Source organism: Orbicella franksi, chromosome 14 (assembly GCF_964199315.1).
Source record: "Orbicella franksi chromosome 14, jaOrbFran1.1, whole genome shotgun sequence".
In the NCBI taxonomy this organism is placed as follows: domain Eukaryota; kingdom Metazoa; phylum Cnidaria; class Anthozoa; order Scleractinia; family Merulinidae; genus Orbicella; species Orbicella franksi.
The window spans coordinates 13,021,675-13,043,630 of NC_138158.1; the positions used below are offsets into that span (position 1 = coordinate 13,021,675).

At 38.0% G+C, this 21,956-nt stretch overlaps 3 protein-coding genes across 4 annotated transcripts in view; 1 reads left to right on the forward strand and 2 right to left on the reverse strand.

Annotated features, from left to right (window-relative positions):
- LOC145467562 (dedicator of cytokinesis protein 7-like) overlaps positions 1 to 2,619 on the reverse strand; it is a 107,290-nt gene extending 104,671 nt beyond the window's left edge. For both annotated transcript variants that reach the window (XM_081451124.1, XM_081451125.1), the window contains exons 1-2: positions 2,514 to 2,619; positions 2,335 to 2,428 (exon numbers count right to left, since the gene is read on the reverse strand). In XM_081451124.1, coding sequence (XP_081307250.1) covers positions 2,335 to 2,428; positions 2,514 to 2,581 — 162 coding nt within the window. In that variant the 5' untranslated portion in view covers positions 2,582 to 2,619. The remainder of the gene's footprint in view (positions 1 to 2,334; positions 2,429 to 2,513) is intronic.
- An 18-nt stretch (positions 2,620 to 2,637) lies between these two features.
- LOC145467563 (RING finger and CHY zinc finger domain-containing protein 1-like) overlaps positions 2,638 to 21,956 on the forward strand; it is a 63,252-nt gene continuing 43,933 nt past the window's right edge. Inside the window, exons 1-5 of the mRNA XM_081451126.1 lie at positions 2,638 to 2,756; positions 8,901 to 9,020; positions 10,866 to 10,984; positions 17,825 to 17,903; positions 18,565 to 18,609. Of these exons, the coding sequence (XP_081307252.1) occupies positions 2,712 to 2,756; positions 8,901 to 9,020; positions 10,866 to 10,984; positions 17,825 to 17,903; positions 18,565 to 18,609 (408 nt within the window). The 5' untranslated portion in view covers positions 2,638 to 2,711. The remainder of the gene's footprint in view (positions 2,757 to 8,900; positions 9,021 to 10,865; positions 10,985 to 17,824; positions 17,904 to 18,564; positions 18,610 to 21,956) is intronic.
- On the reverse strand, positions 20,817 to 21,940 carry LOC145467567 (uncharacterized). The gene is made up of 2 exons (XM_081451128.1): positions 21,775 to 21,940; positions 20,817 to 21,086 (listed from the first exon to the last, which is right to left on the reverse strand). The coding sequence occupies exons 1-2, from the start codon at positions 21,938 to 21,940 to the stop codon at positions 20,827 to 20,829; spliced, it is 426 nt and encodes a 141-aa protein (XP_081307254.1). The 3' UTR covers positions 20,817 to 20,826.

Sequence of the window (21,956 nt, forward strand, 5' to 3'; positions counted from 1 at the left end):
ATGCCCAGATCAAAGTGATTGGCTCAGTGGAGCCTGAAATATGCACAAAAATGCTCAGAAATTGAGTCAAAAACTCAGAGCAAAATTTTCTGCGACTACACGTGGCTGCTCCATGGTAAAAATTGCATGTCTCGATGATGCTTTCTCAGAATTTTTTGAACTGGAAGCAAGCCCAGCAGAAGGTCAACCACTGCAGCAAAAAGATAATAAAAGGAGAAAAAGGAAAGGCCAAAAAAAAATTTAAAAAAAAACGAAAAGGCTTAACACGTACCATAATTTTGATTTCTTTGCATGCCCAAGCAAAAGTGTTGTAAAACGTGATGCTAGTAGAAAGAAAGGCATGCCATCATGTAGCAAATGCATTTTTGAGTAGATTGAAGCTAATTTGGCCCATATCCAGCCTGAAAATCTCCAAAAAATGCATTTTTTGCAAAATGCTCTGGGAGTCAATGGCTTAAGAAGCTAAAAATGTTCTCAAAAATTGATGTCCCAAGGTCTTCTTAAAAGTCGCCACAGATTCGCAAAGTCTTAAGTCGGCTGTAAAGAGATTTGTTAAGTCTTAAGGTTGGCTGTAAAGAGTTGCAGAGATTTACAGTTCTATAATAAAAAGTTCTCTGGCTGGCAGCAGTTTTGAAAAAGGGGATGGTTCAGCTTAGAGGCCTTGCTGCCAATCACAAGACCAAAATCAGGGACAGTACAACCAGTTAAAATCATTTAATGTTGTTTGGCATGTTGATGTTTCTACACTGATGCCATATTGAATTGGATCCTGCAATTTCTGACCATTGCAAGACTGGATATACCGATTAATCTCAATTTTTTCGAGAAAACTGTTCAGACTAAGAAGCTGTCTTTTCACCATCTGTACTCTGACTATTGAAATCAAATTTGCAATGAGTGATTCCAGAAAATAACACACCTATACCACGCATGGCTTTTTCGAAATCCCAGGTGAGGGAGGTTCTTTGAACTGGAAATCTGAAGGCATCCAAAGGCAACAATTGAAATGAGAGGTGTTGGGGGGGGGGGGGGGTTCAAATCTGGGATTTCCAGAGGGGTCAGACAAGAGTGTGGAAGTAAGAATGAACTAATTACACTGCTGAAAACCATGGAAAGCAGGATACAAGACAAGCAATTTTTTTATCAGGCATATGTCTGTGTTCATTAATAGAAAAAAAAACCAATAATAAAATGTGGGTTGTACACCAAGCTCTAGAGGCCTTGAGGTTGATGAATTTCTTATCAGATTAATAATTTGCAACAAGCTCACATCTGTCAAAAGTAAGACACCAACCCATCATGTTTGTTTGCAAGCCAACACAAAATATGTACCAAAGATACATAAAGAAACTGCTATAAGGACATCTGATTGAGTGAATATTGTTCGTAATGTTGAAACTGAATCAGGCAAGATTTCCCCATGCATGTTCAGATTTCCATAGTAATTAACTTGAGACACAAAGCAATTGAAATTTTTAATTTTTTTCTCTACTTTAATTAATAGAATTTAAGTGGTTGGAAAATTGCGACTGAAAAAGAGGAAGTCTTAGTTGCCAAAGATTCAGTCATGAATGCAAGTGATGGCATGGGTCGGATAATCGGTGCAAATTTGAAGCCTCGTAGAAAGTTGTGTGACTGAAATCTTTTAGCAAAAACTTCTGGGAGGATGTAAAAGTGCAAAATCTCTTTCCCTGGAAACAATGAATTCTAGAGGGTTGAATTAAAAAAAAAAAAACAGGAAATCCAGAAGGGAGGAGAGGCCAACAATTTTGGAGTTCAGAAGGCATGGGGGGAAGGGCATTTTGGAATCCCCAAAGGCAAGGGTGGATATGGGTGGGAATCACCCAATATTCACCCTTGGGTAGGATGTACTGAATATTTTGACTGTATAAATAACATCCAACCGAGGGCTCAGTCAAGATAGCAAAATCCAAAATACCTCTGCATCATAAACATCATGCTTGCAGATCAAAAACATCGCGATGTAATCCGATACATCTACCCCATCGTTCAGCAAAAGAAAATTCAGGCAGGATTTCCGTAGAACTGTTTGCGAGTCTCCTATTCACGACTGACGACGACTATGCAAAAGAAGTCCACTGCATGATCAAGTAAGAGGCTATGTGGAAACGTTTCCCAACTAATTCTTATTCCCGATCCTGTACTCGTTCAGGAAATCACTGTCGGAATTTTAAACTCTAATTAAAGCGCCACTATTACATTCCACACTTCCTTTATGTATTCATAAACTTCTATAAACCTAGGGCAAGATTATTTTATACCAACTATTGTTTTTAAAGGAGAATATTATTTCACTAACAAAAGTTAACATACCGTTCCAGTCGCAAAATGTAGAAATGAACTGGAAGAAGACGGCGACTTGGTAAAACTTGTCTGAGTGCCAGTTGTTGACCCATTTCGTCGAAACCTGAAACACCGCCGAACACAAAAACTACAGTAAGTAATGATGGCTTTTAAATTAAATGTATTATACTCAGTTACAAGCAACTTACTTGTTAAGTTTTTGGGCAAACGCTCTTGTTGAGCCCGTAGAACCTTGACTGCCCTGCTGGGCAGCCATTTTAACTCTAACACTTCCTCTGGCAATGGCTAGTTTCCAGGTCTCTCCCTCTGACTGATCCAGTGGATGTAGATGTCGCCATCTTGGAAAATCGCTATCTTTTATTTTTTTGCGTCTTTATTTCTCTGTTATGTCTTCTAACTGTGATCATTATATTAGGCGGTGTTCTTTGCTGGTGAGTGACTTATTCATTTTTACGTCGAAATTTCAACTGAATATAAACTTAAATGTTGTAATACTCACGAGTGTCACGAAATTAACTTAGACTCTCGAAAACTAAAAAACTTATGACCTAATTAAGATCAGACCCCAGTTACCCATCCTATTTTCGTACTAAGAAATCTATGACCCCATCTTAGTTTTCGAATTTTAAAAGCTGAGGTCCCATCTTTAGCACTACGAAAACTAAGACCACCTTCGTAAACCGATGTAAACCGTCAACAGTTTAGTGCTTGTGTGAAGGTTTGCTCGCGTGAGGACTACTTAAGGTGGCTCCCTAGAGTATTTACGAACACCCTCCCTATAGAGTGCGAGTTAAAAGAGGAAAATTAGTTAACTTCTCTTAAAGTTTTCACTCTAGAGATTTACCAGCATGGGTACTGTTAAAATAAGGCTTATTTTTTGGTTGTCAATTTTTGAATTAAGGCCGTTACCATGGCAACATCTCTTTTAAAGACATGCAGATACATTCCTCATTCTGGCCTAAATTTGTTTGAGGGGGGGCGCTTATTTTAAATTTCGGCCAGTAGGAGGGACGCTTATTCGAAGGGGGCGCTTATTCAAGGTGGGCACTAATTCAAGGATTTACAGTATATTAGCGGAGCTCTGGCGGCCCAAAGGGATGCTAAGCAGGGCCCCATACTTAAATAGGAAAGAAAAGGAAACCCATGAGTTGATTTTCTCATGGTTATCGTAGCGAGCGGTATTGCTCATGGGTGCATACGCACTCCAAATAATAGGAAGTTTAAGAAAACCATGACGCCAACGACTACAGGAACGTCGATAAAACAAAAGGTTTAATGAGCAGAACAATGGCTTTGCACATGTGTTATAATTCTTGGTTTGTCGTCCTCTGTGAAATGACCAAATTCTGCATTGTCAGGAGCATGTGAACCACGACGGCTAATGTTTAAAATTTTTATTTTGAATCAATCACTGTGTCCCAGATTCAGTTTCATGATGGTTTTGACAGTGATAAACAAAGTAAACAACTATAGAGTATCCCGAGATCTGTAGGTAAAATAGAGAATCGTTTTTAGTCAACGTTGTCCTGTTGTTACTCCAATTCCCTAATAGGATGGCAGAGAACTGCAGCCTCGGTTTACTGTGTACTTCTTTGATATTGGACTTCCATGTTATGATCAACTGACACCTGTCAAAACAATGTATTCGCTGACCAATATCACGTGACCATATCGCAGGCTTAAGTTTAGGGCTCATCGAGGTCACATGTTTTTTTGAAGTTGACCACTGACCAAGTGCTGGTTTTTGATTGGATCGTGGGCTCATGTCAGGTTTACTAGTTGAAAACGGGGCCAGGTTGTTCGGAAGCCGGTTAATGCTAACCCAGGATTGAAAGTTAACCGAATTATAACTTTATCTTCTATACAAATGTTTTTCGCTGCTTTGTTTTACGTATATTGTGATTATTAAAACTCAAAACAGAAGCCAAACAATATACACACTTACGCCATAAGCCGGAAGTTACATGAAAGTGAGGGCTAAGGGCCCTCCAGTTGGCACGAGTAATTATGGCGGATGCTATGTCAGAAAGTGCAAGATCAAAACGTGCTGCACAAAAGACCTCGCATAAATGTTGTGCTACAGCACTATGTACTAATAGGTTGGATAACAGAAAAGACCTCACATTCCACACATTTCCAAAAGATTCTCAACGTAGGATGGAATGGGCAGTGAAAATGAAACGATCTGACAGCAAGTTTAAATCGAACATGTCTCTGTTTTGCTGCTTCAAACATTTTGTTTCTACAGACTACAAGCGCAGTTTAACTGGGAAAAGGAAAGATCTTTTGCCAACTGCTACACGCTCACGGTTTCAGTGGACCAAAGCGTCAAGTCATGAGATCGAAAAGGCAAAGCGATGCAAAAGAAGAGAGACGAAATCGACAATCACATACTCAGTTGTTCAGAGAAAAAAGGTGATCCACTGGAAACCAGCGAAGTAAAAATTGAAAACAAGCATCAAAATGAAGATTTGGCAGAGGTCGTTGCAGATTTAAAACGCCAACTGTTACTTTCCAAGTTTTGTATAGAAAGATTTAAGAATAGTGATGATGATACTTTCTTTTATGTGGGTTTTCCAAATTACAATACTCTAATGGCACTCTGGGAGTATGTTAAACCTTGTGCAGAGTCTTAAATTAGTTGGAATTTTGCTTGAAGCAAAAGCGAAGAGAACTTTACCGCTACATTTCCATATCTACATGAAGTAGACAAAGAAAGGGAAAGGAGTCGTAATATTGATCCAATAGATCAACTATGGATGTTTTTGACCAGAATTAGATTAGGATTATTTGAAAGGGATCTGATATTTTAGTGACATGGGTAAACTATCTGTACATCATGCTGGGAAGCCTGCCAATATGGGTTTCCAAGGACAAGATCAAGAAGTATCTGCCTGAGGGATTTAAAGGCCAGTATCAAGATATCCGAGGGATTTTTGACTGCACAGAGATCAAGTGTGACATGCCAAAGGACTATCAAACACATTCTGAAATGTACTCTGATTACAAATCCCACAATACATATGAAGGCTTTATTTGCATCACTCCCAACTGTTGGGTGACTTTTGTCAGCCACCTGTATCCTGGCTGCATACGTGACAGAGAAATTGTGGAAAAGAGTGACTTCTGTAGTCTTGTGGAGCCTGGGGCTAAATACCTAGCTGACAAAGGATTTGATGTACACAATCTCATGGCCTTGAAGGGTGCAAGTTTGTATATTCCGCGCAAAAGACAGTCAGTGCAGGATCAATTCACAAAGGACGAATGCTTTGAGACTATGAGCATTGCTAATGTGAGGATCCACATGGAAAGATCAATCAAACGGGTGAAGGCATGGCACATATTTGATCAAGTAGTACTGTTGTCTATGCATGGCTGCATAAATTAGTTGTGGACTGTGGCATAATTAATTGTCAATTTTCAAAACCCTATTCTTTCAGTCTAATTTTGACATTTTAAAAGTTACTATGTTTACTTGAGGTCAGTTCATGTGAACTAAATTCATTGTACAAGAACATTTCTTCAATGTTAATAAGTTTTAGTTTCATTTAACAAGAAAAAATCCAGGGCATGGTTGAAATAAAATGAGTTCAATTTAGGAACCATAGTTTTGGACCACAAGTCTTTGTCAGGAAACACTCGTGTGAATATGTCTCCTATGCCTGAATGTGCCACAAAGTCAATCCATGAGAGCACAGAAAGGCCCAATTGACCCTGAAGTTGATAATAGTATGAATGGTCAGTGTTCAGAATAATTTGCCCATCTTTTGAAACCAAAAAATGGTTTGCTGTAAAAAATGGGTGGCCACTAGTTTGAGCTCTTGAGAGACCCATGGATCCTGCCTTTGGGTTAGTTTTTATCTCCACTCCTCCAAACTTATCATTTGACATGGGATCAAAAACAACACAATCTAGAGATGCTCCTAAATGAGGTAGGAATGGGTTGACACATAAACCAACTTCTGCCAGTCTCAGTCCAGTGTCCCCTTCCTCACGCATTTTTTTGACATACGTATCTGCAACTTTGTCCTCATTTTCTCTGCCACATTTAACAAAGGGTAAGTTGTTGATATCAACTGGGTCACAGATTGCTTGGATAAATTCAGGTGTTAGCTGACTCTTCCTTTTCAAAATTTTGCCAAACTTTGACGCTGTGATGCGGTGTTTTCTCTCTTCATACCATATGTTGTTATTTGCTTGACCAGTTGTCTTGGCGTAAAGTTCCTGTGCTGCTTGAAGTGATACTTGAACCTTATTCAAGATGGTTGGAGCATTAGAAAATAGATTCAAGTCAACAGTTTCCTCGCAGCATTTGCTGGGTAGTAAAGGAAAATTAGTAAAACCGTGGCTGGAGGAACTGTTGTTGAGACACTCGGGTTCAATGGGTGTATGCCTGGGCTGACTGTCAGTAGAATTTTCTGTGTGGTTGGTATAATGACCATCGGTAACATTTGAATTTGTTTGAGTAGGAACATGCCCACTTTCATTACTACTTCCATTCATTGCTGGATTGGATGACTGGTAAGAAATTGGATCACAGGAGGTGACAGGATTTGTGCTAGCCATTTGAAATCCTTGAAGCTGTTTGTGGAGCACTGATCCTCTTGCCACTGGCCCAATCAAGGTGTTTACAGTAGGAATATTTCTGTCCTCTGGCAGCATCAAAGCAAATGGAAGTTTTGGATTGATCTCTTGAAGATTTTCCTTTAATTTAACTATGGAGTCGGTCAATTTTTCTTGACTTCACCGGTCTAGGATCATAGAATTGACTATGTATCCCCCTTTTTCTTTTACCTGGCCCATCAGAGGCATGCCTTGGTTTTACAATACTTGTAGTCATTACCGGTAAACAGTTAACTTCTCTTTTTCCTCCTTTGCCTCATTGTTGCGGTTTTGACGTACATGTGCTATTGTCGCACTCTTTCAACTCTCCCTTTCTTGTCATGTCTTCCAGTTTCCAAATAACTGCCATTACATGACAGCAGCATTCGCTTTTGGATGCTGGGCACTGACGATCACAGGATGCTGATTTTATTTTATCAGTACACATATCAATCATGAAACTATAGGGAGCCACCTTAAGGGCTTTCTGACAGAACAGAATACTAAGGACATATTCACAAATCTTGAAACAATGCTTTTATGCTTGAGTGAGACATTTGGCAAAGCATTTTTGCTGAGAAATTGTTGTGAATAGTACAATGTAAGTGGCTCTCGGTCTTCTTGTAAGCTTATAAATGAAATGTATATAATGATATCAGAGTCCTGGATTATTTCCATTGAAACTGTTTCTCCACCACTAACATTTGTGTCTGATAGGGTCTCAAGCAAAATGAATGTCACTGCTCTAAGCTGATTGAAATTTACACTAAAATAAATTGTTTGGTGTTTACGACAGTAGAGTGCTGTTATTTCACCAGCTAGTAGAATTTCAGGAAATTTATCAACAAGTTTTTACTGCCAGGAAGTCACACCAACGTATTTACAGTTTCATGTTGTGTGATGGCGTGACAAGGTGACAAAGTAAATACACACGTGTCAAGAGGGTGAAAGGCCAGAGGTGTGTTTAGGCAGGAAAAATACATGTAACTGCTTGACTTCTTGCTTATAAGACCGGACCACGATCTCTAATGATGTTTTGGAAATTCAAGCTTCCACAGCTGGCAAGGGTAGCAAAATGAAGAGCCACTCACTATAGATGGTCTTAGTTTTCGTAACACCCATACTCAATGGCTGTCAGTTCACAGCAGCTACTACTTTGTACATCTCTCACAGCATCCAACGCTGGCCTAATAATAAAGTTTATAAAAGCTTAAATATCGAGCGAGCCTATTCAACAAGTCTGAGGTGTTCAGCCTTCCAGTCACAAATCCCTGTAAAGAAATGATTCCATTGTTTTAACCAAAAACTAGTGAGACAATCTCAGATAGTGCAGAGCGCAATTGATAGCTCTGGTACAGTAGTCTCATGAGTACTCACCCCTGCTCGGTTCACTTCTGGTTTGTGTCTACCTTGGTAGTCCGCTATGGCTTTTCCCCTTTGCAGTTTTCATCAATGATATCAATTTCACCTCTGTCTCACTGTTGAACACCGTGTTTGGCTTATTTTGAGCTCATGCTAAGTTCTGTTTGTTATTTCTAATTTACTATCAATCAACTCTGACCGAGAAGCAAACAATAAAAGTTTCAGTTTTAGTGGAACACTTGTACAAATGAAATATCTAAAGTGATATGCACCCGCACTATTTACTCATGCACTGATTTCTAATGTTTTATTTACTGGTCAGCAGAAATAGCACTTAACAGATGACTCATGATGGACTGACCCCTCATTTGCTTATCATTTGCATAATCTGCACTATACCAACAACTTGTAACTTGCTATCGCAATTCACAAGTTAATGACGTATAATAATTTATGTCTATGGTTTGCCATCATTGTAAAATTTTGTAATGTTACAACCCCTTACTTCAAGTGCAGTTACATCTGCAAAGTGTTTAGTTGTGGAACAGATTTTTCTGGAAAACTTGTATCATCACTACTTGGCAAATATTTGTATGATTTTGTTGCCACAGGCCCCTTGCTGTGAAAAATACTACAACTGCAGGTTGTGCCATAATGACAAGGAGGATCATGAACTGGATAGGAAAACTGTACAAAGAATTAAATGTCTCCAGTGTGGCAGCTGTCAAAGTGTAAGTTGCATATCATAGCTACATGTATATGTAGCCGACTTTTTACCGTTAGCTTTTCTCATTTGTATTACAGGGCAATTCCACATGAGTGGTGTCAAAATCCAGATTTTTGAAAAGAGGTTGCACATGAAATTATACCCTGTTCTACATGATTGTAGACAAGTTGAAGTACACAGAAAAATAAATTTCTGCTCCCTCCTGACAACCATGTCTTCAGGGGGGTCCCCAAAGTAACAACAGGCAAGAAATAAATTTTGTAACTTGCTGTATCAAACTTGGAAAATATAAGGGACTTCAAACACTGGTATCAGAAAAAATCCCTCACTGGAGTTAATACATAAGTGGTATAAACTTCACCCTGAACTTTTTTGAAAAGTAGATATACGTGTAACGAAAATAAGTTTCGTCACGGACATTACGTGATGTCTGCAACATTTTAACAATCTTTTTTCTTTTCTAAAATAACTACATGAAAGATTTTAAAACCATTCTTGTCACACAGCTAGATATCCACTAGAAACACTTTGGTAAAAAGAAATATCTAGTAAACAACAACATTTTCAAAATAATGGCAGCAAAATATTGTTCTGGACGTAAGTCGTGGATGTTACACTTCTTGAAGTTAAGTAAAAACATTTTGAAATGGTTCTTAAAAGCCAAATCATTACACCACAAAACCATAATGTCCTTCTAGATTTGCTCTAGTTTCACCTAACAAACATTTTGAGAAAGACAGTAGCTTTCAAGTGGAATGTAAGCTATTTTGAAATTTCAACAATAGAAGAGGTTCTGCCATTCTGATGAACATAGTCATTTCTTACAGTGCTTAAATCCTTTTATGTTTCCTATTACTTTTAAGAGTTTTCTACAGCTAGTTGCTCTGGAATTTCAAATGGTCCATTGATAAAGTGAGAAACAACAACAAAAGTAGAAAAATGTTTGAAAAGTGGACCCTTCTGTTTCCCCTTGTCTTGGCCAATAATACATGTAAGTAGTTGTGCCAACTCTGTATTTAAAGAAACCTTGAATTGAACAAAACTGCCATTTTTTTCTATTCTCTGAAAAAAGAAGTTATTATTCTGGTGACCAACATGAGTTTCCAGGCTCAGAATGCCAAAAACAGGCTCAAATGTAGATTATACTTGATGTAAATTAAAAGCATTTTGCGTCCCCCAAAATGTGCTGTGATATTACAGGGGTTTTACATGAAGTGCTAACCAGTTTCATTCATAATAACATACAATATTTGCCTATCTTGCCGTATATGACTGAGAAGCATACAGAAAAGCTGATTTGTCTTCTATACTTGGCAATGATTCACACAGCGTAACGTCTACGACATCGGTTGTAACGTCCAGGACGTTAAACTTCAAGTACCTTTGCAAAGTTTTGAATTTCAGTTCAAATGAAATCAGGCTTTTTGAGTCACACAACCACTTAACTGCATATATTTGGAACAGTTCATACAAAACCCCCTGATACTTCACAGGAATTTTGATTAAAAACTAACATGCTCAATATTGTGGTTGTTTTTTATGTAATGTCCGTGACAGTGTTTTTGCGCTCTCTATTTCTAATAGCAATCAGTCAACTGGAAAAATTGTGCAGCCCAGTTAACATGTCAGTAGGCACAAACATGTTCATACAGTAAATGGAAAACTGGACAACTCCTTTTCATCCTTTGTCTGTGCTAAATTAAAGTTTCAAAATTAAGTCTGAACATAACGTCCGCAACGGTAGAATTGCCCTACAATATAATCAACATGGACGTGAGTCACTATTAATGCTGATGAATTCTATGAACTCCTAAATAGCTCATACAAATGATTATAAATTATGTTATAGGTGGCATCACACTGTACAAATTGTGGAATAAAATTTGGTCGATACTACTGTGAGGTCTGCCGCTTGTTTGATGACCATGAGAAGGGACAGTTTCATTGCGGTGATTGTGGAATATGCAGGTAATGTCAAAGGGAGTGAATATTAAACACTTAATCACTGTTCCTGAGGGAAACAGTTGGTTTTGTTTTCCCGAGAATCTCTTCATCTTGGAAAGCATCAAGAGTTGCTTCCCAGGTGAAGGGACCTGTCCAGTGATTAATAAGTGTTTTGTTTTATAAATGTGTAATAACTTAATGTAAAGTTATAAGGCAAGGAGAAGTCAAAGTGACCAATGCAGGGCTCAAAGTTTATTTTTGGCTTTGGGAGCACTTGTGTGACCAGGTGTAAATTTTTAGGCGCACTGCCGAAATTTTAGGCGCAGAGTTAAAAATTTTAGGCGCACAGCTTCAAATACTTGGAGCACCTAGTCGAAAAGAATACTTAATGCTCCAAAAAGAGCGATTCAGGCTTCGTGTTGCAATATGGGCCTATTCTAGCAGTATTGAACACAACGAAAACAAATAAAAGAATCAGGATATTTCACACAAGGGTTATGCTTAGATATTAACTACCGACGTCGCTCCGTTGAGTATCCGCACTATCCAATTGCTTGTTGTTTGCCTCCCTTTGAAATTCTGTTCAGGAAGATTCTTGATTTATTCAACATCCGGGTATTCGTGAGAACTAGCACGAACTTTGCTCATTTGGCTACTGCTTTCAAGCCATAGAACTCATGGACCGGCCCGTTCCGAAAACGCTAGACATTTTTGTGTGTCAGGCAAGCGAAAACAAAGCTTTCTTTACAAAACGCAGCATTCCATAACAGTTGTTCGCGAAGAAAGAGCACACGATTTAATTCTCATCCCCCGTTTCCACGCTTTCCACTAGATCATTGATTGTGCAAGAATTAAGCATGTGCTTCATTCCCTCCTTCATTCCCTCATTTGCATGTGTCAGCGGAGTTGTTTACAACACAGAACTTGGGGAAAAAATGAACGTTCAAGTTCGGAGAATCCACTGGGAAATTAGGTTTAAAGATGACGAATAGAACACACACCAATGAAAGGAAAATGGTGCAACTTTGTTATTTGGTGCCTGGTTGTGTTATATCTATGTTTATATTTATATTTATCAATCTGAGTACGTTATTATGGTCAGGTGAGTAAGCACTAGAGAAGTCGCACTGTACTTTGGCTTTTAAGGCGCGAGGGTGCGACCACACATGATCATTAATGCTAGTGGTAACCCTGCGATTGACTAGCGTCCCATCGAGGGGGAAGTAGAAAATACTCTAAGTTGCTTCATGCTACAGAAATCAGGATACGCTCCAGCCTACAGGTACAACATTTTGTGGCCTGGACCCATCTAATGGCTTATTAATTTTTAAGCGATGATGTATTGTGTGATGTCATCGCTTTAAGCCGGCATGCTGTATTCCTTTCGATAGTGATTTCTCACTTATTTCGTCACCTTATGTCTGTTGTGCTTATGTCGCACACAATTTATCCCTCTGTGGAAGTGAAATGCACTCTGGGAGTTAGTAAATGAGACAATTAGGTTCAGTGGAGTGCTTTTAATTCTACCTTTTAAAAGAAGATTTAGGGGTGAATTTTGGTTTATACAGTATCGCATAAATTTGCGTTCACGGGCAAACTCATAGTAAGAACATATCCTCCATACATACAAGTTTAGATAGACAAGTAAGTTGCACAGGCGATAGGTGAAGGCTTTGTGGCTTTCCTTTGCCGTTTGTAGGATCAGTGGAGTGTTTTTAATCGATATGGCAAGTACACAGTTAAAACAAATTATTATTTTTTTTATTTTTTATTTATTTATTTATTTTTTATTTGCAATAACACAAGGGAAACCAATGCTTACTTACAACACTAACTCTATTTACATTATATTGCTCTAATTATTTACACTATTTAAATTACAATAACTAAACGACTTACATTACTAACAAATACAGTTACACGACTTACACAATTAAGAAATACAGTGACGACAAGGGGCAAAGAAAAAAAAAACTGAGAAGAAAAATAGCTAGTTATCATTACAGCTTGAGGTTGTAGTACAGAAACATAGAAAACAGACTAAAGGTATGTGGTACATTAAAAGTAAAACAAGTTATGCATCTGACAGGAGATTAGAAATAGATCAATGGGTAGGAGATAGATAACCCTACAGAAAATATAATCTAAAATATTAATTAAATCCTCATATATCCTGTAAGAGGTTTCCATTTCTTCGTGTCTCCACTTTTTGTTTCTATCTCATATTGTGATTTTAGTGTGCATATGAAAAGCGTAAGATTTGGATGATCATCTTTTGTTTTAGCGAGCCATATGTGATATCGTGCTAAGAGAAAGCAGTAATTTATAAGAGGCGCAAATTGAGAGATATCTGGCCTCAGACCCAAAGCAGTAATATTTGTCAAAGCATAATCTCTAGGAAGTAAATTTAAGTTTTTCAGCCATTCAGTAAGTTTATTCCAAAAGTGAGATGTTTGGCGGCATGACCAAAAAAGATGAATTATTGACTCAGAGGAGGTGTGACAAAAACTGCACTTTTCATCGCCCTGTAGACCTATTCGAAATGAAAAGTTATTGGTTGGTACACGTCTATGTAAGAATTTAAACTGAAACTCTATCAGCTTAGTGATCTTTGTGCATTTTTTAGCTAAAAGATAGGCAGCATTCCAATTTATGTTGTCATTTATTGGTAGGCCACAATCCTCTAGCCGCTTCTTTTGACTCTACTCTGGGGTTAAACTGTTGTTACTAATCAGTTTTTTATATATTATTGTAGTTGCTTTTTTGACCTGCAAAATTCTTGTTGTAAGTGGCTCATATTCATGGTCGGTGTTCTGTAAATCTTGAAAATTAGAATCAGACCGAAGAGACTTTACAGCCGATATTAATCCATAGAAGCTGAGAGGGCGAGGGTCTATTTCATACTTACAGTGGAAATCATTTAACGAGAGAAAGTTGTTGTCCGGTCCTAAAAGATGTTTCACCCGAGTTATTCCCTTAGTGAACCAATTTTTAAAAAAAAACTGTTTTGTTGGCTATCTTTATTAGGGAGTTATGCGAAAGTTGTTGATCCAGAAAGTGATCTTTCGATGTTATTTCAGGTTCAAAGTTAACTTCTGCCCAGATTCTTTTATCAACACTCGGAATCATGATTCCGAGTATTGATATTGTTAGTGTTGAAGAAGCCCGAATGGGCGAAACGTCCACTTGAATTAAAGACCTCCTACGAGAAAAGTTCGCATCTTCTTCTGTTTATTCAACCTATATATATACATATATCAAGGCTGCTGCCTAACGGTCGCCTGAGGCGCCTAACTTACGAGTGCGGGCGACTAAAGTTTTGTTCAAGGAGCCCGAGTGGGCACCTAAACATGGAGTTTTGTTTCCCATGTAATATGTCCGATGACTTCAATCTTCTCATGAAATTTGTCAAAAAGTCGTTCACACAATAAATTAAACGGAAAACAACAGCTACTCTGGTTCTATTTTGCTTTTATCACGAGAAATCTGGGCAAAAGCACGGCAACAAAGTCTCTGTCCACTCACGAAACAGCCGAAAACAGCCATGTTTGAAAATCGCCCTATAATGCATTGCAAGCTCAGTATTAAATAACTGTAAATCATGTATGCCAATGGATTGTGTCTCTATTGATGCCTTACTGATTCCAAGTTGCAAATTAACTACTTTGATAACAAATATTTTTGGAATTGGAGTGATGATCCTGCTGATATTATATTTACAGTTGAAAAAAGATAAATGTGTCTAAATATTTGTCTGATACTTCAGAAAACTTCACTTAGATGTACTGAATGAATTTCTTTAGGTTCTGAAAGGATAATTCAAGTAACTAGCCACCAAAAAGAACACATCATTGCAATTCTCTTTGCATATATTTTATATTTTATTTATATTTTAAATTATCAAATCAATTGTCGCGACCCCACCCAATATACAAGAATTTATTTTCTCCAAAGAAGTGGCCAATATTGCTGTAATGCTGCCTCAAAATCACCTTTAGTTCATACTGATGTCCCAAGCCCGGGGAAGGAACACACATTTCAGTGAGGCCAAATTCAAACCCCCCCCCCCCCCCCTCCCAAATGCCTCTTTCATTTTTGTTTGTTTTCATTTGTGGCTTGCATTTCATGATTTGTACAACGTATTTCGTCTTTTTAAAATAGAATTGCAAAACTCAAAAACAAAAGCAGCAATATAAATTTTTATAAAAAAAGCTGCAGCACCTGCATGGATACACCAATAATTGAGTTTGACCAGAAATAGTATTCTTTCTCAGTCATGACCTGATCACTTTGCTAAATGCTTTATTTATAAAACTTGATTGATATTAGACCATATTAGTGTCTCATGGAAAATCTCTGCCCCAGGACCCCTCCCCAAAATTTCCACAATTAACCCCCCGCCATCTTCCTCAACCTCCCCAACCCCCCCCCCCCCCCCGATTGACCACGGAGAATTTTATTTGGGCTCCTAAAAAAGTGGCTTGGGCTCCTAACTTTTAGTGGAAGAAGCCCAAAGAGCTCCTTAAAAATTTCCTTAGGCAACAGCCTTGTATATATATGTATATATGTATATATGTATATATGTATATATATGTAGATTCGTTGATATTGCCTGATGAGTGTGGTCATCCTTTGACCATACGAAACAGCGTCGCAATAAAACGATGAATTGAAGTCTTGCTACCATTGTTTATTATCTATATATATGTATATATGTATATACCGTAAATAAATGATTTCACTAGCTGACTCTCAACCTTTGTCTATTGCTAAAATCAACATTTTTCAGCAGCAACCGAGGTTTTACAGTCAGATATGCATAGTATCAAAGTCCATGCTAGTGAAGAGGTCACAATTTGTTGATAAGTTGCGTGACGCTGCCAGTTTCTGTAGACTCTCAAGTTTCATAGAATATTTAAATTACGTACGTTATTCTAAGCTAGCATTTGAAATCACGTGCTCGTTTCGCTTGCTCGTGTATCGTAAACAAACTCCATGTGACTAATTAGAGCATTTCCCCTGATGAATAAAGTAGTCTTATGGATCTTGCCTTCAGAGTACTTTTCCACCGATTCCAAACAATAAAATTTCGACCGGATAAAGACTGAGCTATCTGTCATGACTGGAACTAATCAACAAATGCAATCAAAATGTAGCTGTTCCCACGGTTATCATCCCAAAGCCAAGTCGTGTTAATAAACAAGGACAATTCCCTCAGATTTCAATAAATGCTACCGTCAAAGCATTTAAATTCGCCAAAATCTAACGCTGAGAGCACACAATAGCAGAGCATATGGTGACTGAATGGAAAGAAGTCAAAGAAAGATCCATGGGAAAGACGAGCTCACATGGCCTGCTCACATATTCACATGTTTGCCACATGTCTTATCACATGTTTTAGCATTAAATGGTACCAGTTTACTGGCCGTGACATGCCCCTGCAAAAATCAAGCGGGGTGGCCATTTTGGTGTCCTTACAGGAATGTGGTTTTTTAGGCCTATAACCATTCGCAGGGAAACCAACTCTGGAAAGCCACAGGTCAAAATTAGGTTTGCGTTCCACTTCGTCGAACACAATTATTTTTATTATTATTATATTATTATTATTATTATAATAATTAAAATAAGAGAGAGTTCTGCGATGCAATCAAACTGCACTACGATTGGCTGGTTGATGATATCCCCTCCACCTGTGTATGCGGTGATGCTTTTACAGTGGACCACGCAATGATATGCAAGAGAGGTGGGTTCGTTACCCAACGTCACAATGAGCTGAGGGACCTAGAAGCCGAACTCCTGAATATGGTTTGTACCGATGTTGAGATTGAGCCTGTCCTGCAAGACATCTCGGGTGAACAGCTGGGAAGAGGTTCTAATCGAGCTCCAGATGCGAGATTAGATATTCATGCGCGCGGGTTCTGGGAGAACCAACGATCAGCATTCTTTGACGTGAGGGTTTGTCACCCTAATGCTGATTCGTATAGGGACCTAGAGCTCCAACAGATATACCGCAATCATGAGAACGAGAAGAAGCGTCTTTACGCGAGGAGGGTTTTGGATATCAAACAAGGAACTTTTACACCCCTTATTTTCACGTCAACAGGCGGCATGGGAAATGAGTGCCTGCAATACCATTCCAGACTGGCGCAGCTGATCTCCATCAAGAAAGGAGAACATTATGCTAAAACAATCTCCTGGATAAGAGCAAGGACATCCTTCGCTTTACCAAGATCCACACTAATCTGCCTAAGAGGTTCAAGAGCTAGAAGGAAAGCCTTTTGTGACTTTAAGAACATTGATATTGACGTTGAAACCCAGGAGGGAGCCATTATGTAAACACTGTTGAAATAGGTTTTAATAGTTTATTTCTTTTATTTACTTTTACCTTGTAATATACCGATATTGACGTTGAAACCCAGGAGGGAACCATTATGTAAACACTGTTGAAATAGGTTTTAATAGTTTATTTCTTTTACTTACTTTTACCTTGTATATACCTTATTTATAAAAAAAAAAAAAAGTAGTAGTAGTAGTAGTATTAGCATTAGTTGTAGTAACCATGATATCATGACATATATGATATGACGATGATGATAATAAATTATTATTATTATTATTTTGATATTATTATTACTATTATAATTACCGAAAACTTAAGGAACAACAGAATTTCTGAATTTTTTACCAGATACATGTAAGATTCAAGTTTGTATGGAAAAGTGCTCAATAAAGTTTGTTATTATTATTATTATTATTATTATTATTATTATTATTGTTATTATTATTATTATTATTATTGGTATTGGTATTGGTATTATTATTATTGTTATTAATTTTTATACTTCTGAATTCCTTCTATGGCAGAGTTGGTGGAGAGGAGAACTTTTTTCATTGTAGGCGATGTGACATGTGCTTAGGAATTCAATTGAGAGGCTCACACAAGGTAAGTTCATCAACTTGTAGATTAAACTAGGGAAGACAGGTTAAAAGAGTCCACGAAAATAAATCACAGTGCCTACCAATGGGATTTCTCTTCTGGTTCTTGAAGTAGTACAGTCATTGAGAACATGAGGAATCTGTAATTGGTTAATAATATGATTCATTAAACTCTCAAACCTTTGTCAGTAGTGACTCTGAACCTGCCCACTGTGCATGTTGACATTGGAAGCACTCTCATTCTTTCCATCACTTCAAATTTCTGCACAGCCAAATGTCAAAAAAAAAGCAGAATATGTCTCGCTGACCTAACTTAGACATTGACATCTAACAGTCCAATGTCTAGAATGCTAGGATCGGACTCAATAATTGTTGTCAATAACATTTAGTTGACTGTCACTAACAAATAGTTGTCAACAACTATGTACGCATGTCTTATCTGTGGATGCCCTTAGTTTAAAAAGTTGAGCCATTACAACCTTGTAATCAAAACAATGTACAAGAATGCCTTCAGAAATCTTTGGATATGGTTGGGTCATCTTTAAAAATTCTAACTCAGGAAAAGTTTGACACTGGGAAAGAGATTGTTAATTATTTTGATACATTTTTATTTCAAATGATTTTTTTTTTGAGTAATCATTTTGATTTATAATCTTTGTTGTCTACAGTGCATTGAAAAGAGTTCACGATCGGCTTGTCCCATTTGCTATGAGGTGAGAGCAACTTATCATTGGTAATGTTATACAAAGAAACCACAGAAAGAAAACTTAACTGTAATGTTTCATTTAGAAAAGTCGGTATATTCTACAGGGGTTTCAAAAACCAGGAGAAATTTCAAATGCCAAGGCCTACACCTTAGCTGAATCTGTTCCAGTTTTTAGATGGGTCCCAGTTCTTTCTCTTCCCCGGTGTTAAAGACAACAAAATGGCGGGAACAAGCAATGACACTTTGTCAACTATACTTGATAAGATGCACCTTGCGCATCTTATTGAGAACTTCCAGCATGAAAAGGTAACTGTGGATCAAATATGTAAGCTATCTTCTGAAGAAATGGAACTTTTAGGTGTGAAAGATCGCAACACAATGATGAATTTAAGGTTAGAGTGTTTAAACTACGGTAGCAATCCACCGCCAAGGAAACCAGGAACACAAGTGTGTGGTGCTCCTGAGTACTTAATTTCTAAGTCAGTTTTAGAGGGGTACCTGGAGGATGGCTTTAATATCAAGGACATTGCGTCGTTACTTTCTGTTTCAGAAAGTACCGTTTATCGTAGAATGGGTCGTTACGGCCTCAGTCAGTTGCAATTCACAGAAATAACAGAAGGTGAGCTTGATGAAGTTGTAGAAGAAATAACTAGGGAATACCCTTCTTGTGGAGAGGGACTGTTAAAGCAAATATTGGCAGATCGGGGAATAAAGGTTCAGAGAATGGGGCTCCGTGACAGCATTCATAGAGTCGATCATGAGGGAGTCGAAAACAGGAAGAGAGGCCGTCTATGTCGAAGGACCTATAATGTTCAGGGTCCCAATCACTTATGGCACATAGATACAAATCATAAGCTCGTACGTTGGCATCTGGTAGTAATAGGGGTTATTGATGGTTTTAGCCGCTTACCGGTCATGCTTTCATGCATGGATAACAACCAAGCTGAAACAATCCTGAAGTGTTTTTTGGATGCAGTAGATGAATTTGACCCGCCGAGCAGGATAAGATCTGACAAGGGCATGGAAAATGTTGATATTGCCGAGTACATGATTTCCAGAAGAGGAGTCAATAGAAGGAGTGCTATAGTTGGAAAAAGTACACAATCAGAGAATTGAACGCCTATGGCGGGATGTTTTTGAAGGTGTTTTAGGACTATATTACAGACTATTTTACTTCATGGAATGCGAAGGAATTCTTGATCCTCTGAATGAGATTCGCCTAGCTGCTCTTCACTATATTTATTTGCCATTAATCAATGAGAAGTTAAAAGTCTGGAGTCGGGCGTGGTCACGCCACAGGATGTGCACTACAAGATCCTCACCAATCTGTATGTGGGTATCAGGCCAGTTACAAAATCCATTGGGTATTGAACTGGTGGGATTAGCCATAGATAATTATGGGGTAGAAGGTATTATAGACGCTGACATTGGGGATGAGTCTGAAGGCAGGCCCATTCCTTCTTCTCTGTCATTGCTGCTTTCGGATGAATGTAAAAGTGTTTTGGCTGGTCATCTGCCTTCAACCCCCCTGACCGAAAATTATGGAGTTGAGCATTACTTGAAATCAGTTGAAATAATCAAGAATTATACAGTGACAGTTCCAGGAAGTCCAACAGAACAACAACAATGATGGGTACTTTACTAACAGTGTATTTAACTTAACAGTGGCACTACAATAACATGTATGCTTGTCAAAATGCATACCTTTCACATTAACTTGAACAAAACGAGTTTTTCAATGTGTGAAATCATTGAGCATGAAATATATCAAATTGGTTATGCTAGCAATAACAATTTCAAAAATTACTGAACTCAACTGCAATGTTCTAATGACTGCTTGCCAAAACATAGCCCACTAACCCAACTGCAACATAGCTGCTGGAAACTCTTCAAGTCTTAACTGCTAGTCTACCTACGAAGTAGAACCTCATCATCTTTGCAAGAATTTCCGGCAATATACAATGGAATCAGCTCATCATACTGGAATTGTATCCCTGGCAGTACTGGCAACTATGTTGCTGGTAGGTTGGTGGTATATAACAACCAGGCTTTACTCCTAAAGTAAGACTCTTTGACACCTTTTTAAAAATTCAAGTGTTCTTTAAAACAAACTATGTAAAATCTACTGCAATTTTACGTATTTTCTGATGAGAAGTCAAGAAACTACAGGTAACATCAAACGATAACTTCCGAACTTACAGGCATCTCTACATGTGTAAACGACTTACACATGACCAAAGAATGCATTAACAAATGCATAGTCATACAGCCCAAACAAAGTATCAGTTTCCGGAAGAGGCATGTCTATACTTGCATGGGGTAGATATAAGGTATTACTGCATGTGTGGGCTGTGGGAACAAATGAGTTTGACACTTCTGTGAAGTTAAGTGAAGGATGCAGCTCAAACCCCAGCACAGGTTCCTCGTCAGTTCCGGTAACAAACTGCAACACGTGGCCCAGTGTTATAGCACCTCTTCTGCCACCTAAAGTTACATTATAGTACCGTTATTTATGTGTTAAACAGCTTGAGCAGTAACTTATGCAATAAATAACAGAGTAAAAACTCACTTTCGCAAGCAGAAAAAAAATATATCAACAAGCTCAAAAGTGACCCTTAAGCTGTAAAATAATCACAGTAATTATACTTGTCAGGACTGTATGCTTTAACTACATGTACACCTAGCCTGCACTACTATTCAGCGTAAGTATGAAAACCAATATAGGAATTGATTCATCACAAATATAGAACTCTGGAACTCTGTGAAGAGTGATGACCTGCCCACTAATGGTATTGCTATTCAAATGATGTACATATAAACAGCAGTCAATCTAACATAGTACAATAAGTTATCCGAAAAAATGAAATCTAGCAGTCTATCAAGAGAACAATATGTAAACTTTGACATAAATGTCCATTTTATGGCCCTAAAATTATATTAAGAGCCAATTTTCTTTGCAATGCCAAACAATTTGTTTTGGTCATTTAATGCTAAAGTAGAGGCTGGAGGTTCTTTACCCACCAAGAATTTTTTTGACAGTCATGTCAAAGCTCTTGTACTCAGCCAGGGTTGAACACAATCACTTATGAACTGGTAACTTTTATTTCATTCATTTAGTGCTGTTGATAAAATATGATTTCAAAGTACAAAATACAGAACAGAGACAACTTACTGGCTGCTTCTCTCAAGTACTTGGTGAATGCTGCATACACCTCATTCTCAAACTGCCTTTTATTAGAACCAGTTTCACTGAAACAGGGCTTCAATAAGGTTGTGAGCATTTTCATACTTAACACTCTGGCTTCACTTGGCCTAAACAGATGAAGACATATTAGCATGACCTCACACACCTAA